The 7,500-nt window shown below is 48.4% G+C and overlaps 1 protein-coding gene across 1 annotated transcript in view; it reads left to right on the top strand.

Annotated features, from left to right (window-relative positions):
• celsr3 (cadherin, EGF LAG seven-pass G-type receptor 3) overlaps positions 1–7,427 on the top strand; it is a 9,512-nt gene extending 2,085 nt beyond the window's left edge. Inside the window, exons 3-5 of the mRNA XM_023419986.2 lie at positions 164–358; positions 2,120–3,143; positions 4,168–7,427. Coding sequence (XP_023275754.2) covers positions 164–358; positions 2,120–3,143; positions 4,168–4,195 — 1,247 coding nt within the window. The 3' untranslated portion in view covers positions 4,196–7,427. The remainder of the gene's footprint in view (positions 1–163; positions 359–2,119; positions 3,144–4,167) is intronic.
• Positions 7,428–7,500: the final 73 nt, after the last annotated feature.

Genomic DNA, 7,500 nt, shown 5'->3' with positions numbered 1-7,500 from the left:
GTTTGCTTTAATGAATGTCTCCTTTAAAAGAATCATAAGTCATCGGTCGATGAAGTCTTCACCTGATGTGAGAGGATGTGGTGCATGCTGGGAAAGTTTCACCCCATGTGTTCTCCCTGAAACTGAAGTTAAACTCCAGGAAATGTTTTTATGTGTGTGTCAGATCTGGACGGAAACGACCTTTTGTCCTACTGGCCAGCGCTGGAGGAGTGTGACACACACACCCTGCAGAAGTGGGGCTCAGAGCGCCCCCTGGGGGCAGATTACAGCAAGGACGCCGCCAACAACAACCAGCTGGATGCAGCGCTGACCAGTGGAGACGAGAACGGCCTCACGCAGCCGCACAGACACCGCAAGGGTGAGAGAAACACACGCCAGCTAAAGACACTCTAAGATAGATTACCCCTCCTCTTTGTTTGATTCATCATCAGTCGCAGCGTTCGGGTTTTTTAAACCTTGGATTTTAAATGTTAGTTAAATGGATACTGAATATGAAATATAACTTTAGGGAAATCAGATAATAAACGTAGAAATGTTTAGAGATTCTGGAACAATGTAGTTTCAATAATTAACAGACTCTTATAAATTTCAGTCTGATGTGACTGTTACATGTGAATCTTTGAGGGCTCCAATCAAACACAGTCTCTCTGCACATCAGCGTCCGGCCTGAACACTAGATATTCATGATCTTATTATCCATCTCCTGGAGAACCAAAGCCTCCAGACGTCATCTCTGACGCATCACGGTCATCAGGGTGAAATCTGCCTTTAGCCCAGAGGAAGATGGAGACGTCAGCTGAGTCAGCATCATTTAAAACACAGAGCTCACCCTCTGAGCAGCGACCTCTGATCACACATGAAGAGGCACAGACATCAGATATCACAGATCTCACTGCAGTTATTTGTTTTTCTTTTACTTTAACAATTTCAGTTCTTGTTACTAGTTGTAGTTACCACATGCAGAGTTACTGTGGAGAACAGAACATGATTGTCTGAAGTCAATGTCAGGCTGCATCCGCATTTTAATTGGCGACTAACACCTGAAAACACACATCACATGACCATCACCTGCACTGAGCATGTGTGAGCCGGTGTAAACAGGAAGTAGATTGTCTCCTCTGCAGTAAAGCCTCTGAAGGAGGAACAGCAGAGACAGTTGTAGCATTAAAACAGAGAATGTAAGTGAACAGCAGCTGCCAAAGACAACAAGGTCAGTAACACTGTCATTCATCATCATGTTGTATTCACCACTGGTAGTCCAGGCTGATGACAGCCAATCAGGAGAGACTGTGGGTGTGACCTCATCATTTACAGAGGTCTTAGTTTCTGTCCAGACTACAACACAACCCCAGAGTTTTCAAAATAAAACACAACCCCAGAGTTTTCGAAATAAAACACAACCCCAGAGATTTCAAAATAAAACGGGCCCAACAGATTTTCTGAAAGTCTGTTTTCTGGGCTCCATCTCTGTAGTGAGGACGGAGGACGGAGGACGGAGGAGCCTCGGAAACGCGAGTCACTCTCTGATCATGACACTGAAACAACAGTGTGGAGCTTCAGTCTAAATGTGGCCCTGAAAGCATGTGTGACACATTTATAGACACAGTACAGCACATATACTCAGAATACATGCATATACAATTAGCATGTACACACACAAACACACACACACACACACACACACACACACACACTCACACACTCACTCACACACTCACTCACTCACACACTCACTCACTCACTCACTCTGAGACTGAGAGAGGCAGGAAAAGATGGAGACTCTACACTCGTGTAGCCTGAAAGCATAGGAACATATTAACACACAAAACACATGTATATGCATCTACACACACACAGACACACACACACACACACACACACACACAGAGAGAATATAGTGTGTGTTTTAGTTGTCTCCCTCAGGACTGTCAGATCACTCAGATGGTGTTTTGATTCATGAAATGTTAACAGTGAATGTAGAACGACCTAAAAATGTCATTAATGAGAACACATCTCTCTCCTGCTCTTACCCCCCCACCTCCTCTTTCCTCTCCTGTTTGCTCTCTGATCGTCCTGATCCTTCCTCTCTCCTCCTTGTGTCCATCTTCTCTTCTTGCAGGGATCCTGAAGAACCGTCTGGGCTGTCCTCCGGCGCTCCAGGGTCTCTCCACCATGGGCCGAGTCCCCAGTGAGCTCAACTGGTACAGAACCTCTACTCTGGGCCACCGAGGCGTTCCCGCCGCCTCCTACGGTCGGATGTATTCTGCCACGGCGGGCGCCAGCGGAGGAACCGGTTCTCTGTCTCAGCCGGCGTCCCGCTACTCCTCCAGGGAGCACCTGGACTCTCTGGCCCGGAGGCAGCTGTCCCGGGATCCACTAGGTAGGCAGACGGTGGGGGGGTCGAGGGACCGGCTGGACTCCCGGGGCTCCAGGGACAACCTTGATCTCTTACCCAGGAGGAGGGAGCTGGGGCTGGGGGGCCTGGGCCTGGAGCACCAGCGAGTCTCTTCATCCAGGGAGAACTTGACAGGATCCAGGGACAGACTGGACAACCACCACACCGGCAGCGTCCACGCCTCCAGGGAGGACTTGAGCGGCGCTGTGGGGGCGGGGATGGAGGGGGGGTACCTCAGCGGGTCCAGGTCGCAGCTCAACACGCTGACTCGGCGGCACGCCTCGTCCCGGGAGCACCTGGCGGGGGCGATGATGAGCAGCAGGTCGAGGGAGCAGCTGGACACCAACGGAGGCGGGGCTCAGGCTCAGCCGTGTCGGGAGTGGCTACGCACTCTGCCCCCCCGCCAGCCCTCACACCCCGACCAGCCCCCCTCCTCCTCTCCTCCTCCTCCCATCTCGGAGGAGCCCCAGCAGGAGCATCTCCCTCCCTCGGCTCACGTCAGAGGTCGACTGGACTCCGCCCCCCCGTGTAGGTACCCAGGTCAGACTGCCCCCCCCCTGGGCCGACAGCCGTCCAGTGAACACCTGGACATCCTGTCCTCCATCCTGGCTTCCTTCAATTCCTCTGTCCTCACTCCTCCCCCTGCCGCCTCTAACCCCGGGCCTAATGGCTCCGCCCACGGACCCTCCCCCTCCCCGCCCCAGTCCGCCACCTCCCACAGCATATCTGAAGTGTCCCCAGACTCTGAGTAAGTCTCCTCCTCCTGTCCCTTCATGGTTTAATGTCCCTCTGTCTTCAGCTCTTCATCCTCTATACACACTGTCCTTCCTCCTCTTCCTCCTCTTCTTCCTCCTCCTCCTCCTCTTCCTGTTCCTCTTCCTGTTCCTCTTCCTCCTCCTCTTCCTCTTCCTCCTCCTCCTCCTCCTCCTCTTCCTGTTCCTCTTCCTGTTCCTCTTCCTCCTCCTCTTCCTCTTCCTCCTCCTCCTCTTCCTCTTCCTCCTCCTCTTCCTCCACCTCTTCCTCCTCTTCCTCCTCCTCTTCCTCTTCTTCCTCCTCCTCTTCCTCCTCTTCTTCCTCTTCCTCCTCCTCCTCCTCCTGACAGCTGTGGTTGTGAGTCGTGGGGTTGTGTGAGGTGTTCATGTTCAGTCGGTGTTTCCTGCAGGAGAGTCAGTTTTGAGGAGCAGCAGGAGGACAGGTGCACTAGCAGAGTGATGAGCTGCTGTGGGCGGGGCCAGCAGAAAACACCTGGTTTAGACACTTTTAACAGACGCCCAGTGAAACAAACCAACATCTGTTCAAATGAAGCTTCACGAAGAAGAAACTAAAACTTTAAAGTAAAACAGAATCAATTGAAAAAGTTATTTAACTAGTCAGATAGTTGGTAGTGAAGCTGACATCAAGATAAAAAACATAAAATAAAAACAGATTTTAAAACAAAGTGTCTGTAATTTTCAGTTAAAGATATCTGAGCCAACAGGACGAGGTCGCTCCAGATGTTATAAAGAAGTCTCTGAACCGATGTCGCTAACGTACTCCGGAGCGTAACCAGGAAGTGGATGGAGAACCTGACTGTACATGACTACCGCACACAACCACAACTACCACTGTGAAGCTCCTCAGCTCCTTCAGTTCCACTTCCTTCCTGTTTCCTGTCTTTATCTGTCTTCTCTCTCTGTCCTGTCTGGTCCTGGTTCTGTGGGTCTGAGTTCACACCAGTAGAAACGTCTCTGTATGAACTCAGTAACGTCTCCTTCTCCTCTCCTTCACCTCAGAGCCAACAGAAGTGAAGGACAGTCTTGATGACAGCCTCCGTTTCCCTTTATGCATTGTGACGGTGCTTGGTGCACCGGGGACAAAGTCAAAGGTCACGGATGACCCTGAACCATTGGGGTGTCCTGAGACATCGGAGGACTGGAGACAAACTGAGGACAGAGAGGACGTCTGTCTGTGGGCAGGTTGGACTGTATAAATAAAGTTTTTTGGAGCCCACAGTGACCTGTGACCTTTCTCTGGGCGATGAGTCATCACCTCGACGACCTACAAACACAAACTCCTCAGATTTATTCTCCAGCGTCAGTCTGATCCGTCTGAGAGAAAACAGACTGTAAATAACATTTTTATACATTTTCTATCTTTTTCATTGGAGATGAAGAAGAAATCTCTTGTGATGTCTCTTGTTTTTAATGATTGTGTCCATGTGAGGTTGTGAGTGAGGGTGGTGTGAGTGCAGTCCTGTCTGTTACTGAGGGAGAGCCCCCCCCCCAACCCGTCGCCTGGACGTGATTCTGATGAGATTATCAGGGAGGTGGGAGGGAGAGACGACAGCAGTGAGCAGAGGTTGTAAATAGAGGAAGGATTATAATGAGAGAGGAGGTTGATGGGAGGAGATGAGTGAAGCTAAACACCACGTGAACGTTCACAGGTGTGACAGTGTGAGCAGGTGGTGTGTCATGTGACCCTCTGTATATGAATGTGACCCGTTCATGTGTCTGTCTTTGTGCCTGGTGCTGAACATGAACATATCAGTCCACTGATATCACAACAACATGTGTGCCGTGTTCTGGAGGCGGACGTGTGTCTGCCTCTCTGTAAGAGGCTGTTTCCAGTGACACCACTCGACCTGCCTCAAGAAACGCCGCAGGAGCCGCCGCCTCGCTGGCAGCATCCAGGAGTCTCGTTTCTACAATTCAAGCCAAAGGGACAGCTGCTTCAAACCAGTACGAGACGTCAGGTTCTCCAGTTTTCTGTGATGGAGTTGTGCAGGGTGTGAACGCTGTAGATGTAACTCACACTTTTCTTTTACTCATGATGTTTCATTCCACCGCTCCGGTGACAGTCAGAGCGGCAGCCATTTTGTTTTCAGGTTGTACGTCCGTCTCGTTCACGTGGACACGACGTCTCAGTAACTTCAAATTTGGCACAAACATTCACCAGGACTCAAGGATGAAATTATAACATTTTGGTGGTCAGAGGTCAAAGGTCGAGGTCGTGTTTCGGCCTTGTGATTACATTATCTCAAGAACTCCTCGAGGGAATCGCTTCAAATTTAACACAAACATTCACCAGGACTTGAGGACGAGCTGATTAGATTTTGGTGGTCAAAGGTTAAAGGTCAAGGTCAGTGAATGCAAAACACTTTTTAGCCATCAAGACTTCACACAGAAATTCTGACAAACAGATGTGACCTGGAACTAGTCTGGGAGGAGGGATACGACCACGAGGAGGTGATAATACTTTTATTTAAAGATTGTGCCATGGAAACGTGGAGCAGAGCAGATCAGAGGGAAGGCGTGATCATCTCTCAGTGTGCAGGTCATATCCAGCAGGTATCTACCTGAAGTTATCAGCACCTGAATCCCACTGACTCCGTCACATCAGAATTATATTCTTTATACATGAGACATTTGTGAGGAAAGAGAGCGAGCTGTAAATCTGTAGGTCCCGACTTTGATCCAACGTCAGCCGTCATGAATCCAGAGTCCACACCGTCAGCGCAGATTCGCTCTCATTGTTAGGATTGCTGTTCAAAGGCGAGGTCCCATGATCCGGCTCAGCTTCTGCAGCAGTTTCAGAGGAGACGAGATGTCAGTTGTGTCAGCGCTAAAAGCCTCTAAGTGGCTTTGAGATGCAAGTTGTTCCATCAGCAGCTGCTCCTCTCACAGCTGCTGGAGCGAGCGCCGAGTTGATGCCTTTAGGTAACGACACAGGGGGGGGGGGGGTCCTCACCAGCCTTCACACAGATGAAGACGTCGTGAATAACTTAGATGTTTTTTGTAATGAAAAACTGAAGGAAAGATGAGGTTTTCCGTGGTCTGAGTTTCCTCGAGCAGAGACTGTGACAGTCAGAAAATACTGTTAATGACAATAATCACATGAGAACAGCAGGAGAGGAAGAGAGTCTGAAACGACGTGAGGTTTAGAAGAAGAAATGAGGTGACTGAGGAGGAAGGTGGGATGTTACTCGTCATCACAGAGAAATAAAGAAATAAACAGGGATCTGATGAGATGTATTGAGTGGACATGAACACACACATCACACACCTCGCTCTGACGCTGCTCTGTGGTTCCCGTGGACCGGGGACGTGACAAACGAACCCATGTGTGACAGTATTGTTGCCAAATCGTGGTCCTGCTGGGTAACGCTGCCTCCTTTAAAGGAGCAGTCCACCTTAAACAATCCAACACTGATTCCCTCTTACTCTTTCTTTTCCGTTTAGTTTTTTCACAGAACCGTTTTTCTTCAACCGACGAAACCTTTAACTTGTACAGACATGAGATTTATTTTATCCATTGATCATTTATTGACATTGTATTGATTATTTATGTTGCCATTTTGTACGAGAGGCTGTTGAAGAAGTATTTGTAATTTTGTTTTGTTCAAATGTTCCTTTTGTTTAAATGTGACGTCTCTTCTGCTCTCGAGTCTCTCGCTGCAACAAACTCACAGATGGAGGAAAAGAGAAAAGATGAAAATGTTAATTTATCCTCAACAGGACACTGAGCTTTTACACATTTAAACATAAGCAGAATACAAAGTTATTAAATTGGTTGTCTGGAATAATCTTCATTAGGTCCATTGATCCTCTCCAGACTGAACACGTGAACATATCTATGCTAAAGGTTAATACTGGGTGTTATAGTGCAGTTATATTCCAAATCAAAGCTTTCTTCTCCCTGTCCACTTTTATACATCCCAGGCTGAAGCTTCACAAGCACAAAATGAGATTATTAACCAGTAATTGAGCTTCTACAGGACAGACTTCAGCTTCAGCTTCAGCTGGTTTGGACCAACAACAGAAAGACGGAGCTGAGACTCAGACGCTGTGAGCTCAGAAAAAAGAAGCAGAGTGAGAGAGCGAGACGGAGAGAGGAGGAGGAGGAGGGAGATTGTCTTTGTTAGCTTGTGTGTTAATTATGGGATGCCTTCTATCCCGCCGTTGGCAAGGGGACGGCGGCATGGAAACAGCTGTTCCCCTGTTACCGCTTAAACGAGAGAAATGTTGGACATTAAAAAAATGACTTATTCCTACAAGACGCGTGTGTTTACATTTATTCTTTGTGTGTGTGTTCATATATTATTATTATTATTATTATTATTATTATTA

The sequence above is a fragment of the Seriola lalandi genome, unplaced genomic scaffold (genome assembly GCF_002814215.2).
Source record: "Seriola lalandi dorsalis isolate HSWRI2012SDOR001 ecotype SW California unplaced genomic scaffold, Sedor1 jcf7180002054615, whole genome shotgun sequence".
Lineage (NCBI taxonomy): Eukaryota > Metazoa > Chordata > Actinopteri > Carangiformes > Carangidae > Seriola > Seriola lalandi.
This window is presented reverse-complemented; position numbering and strand designations above follow the sequence as displayed.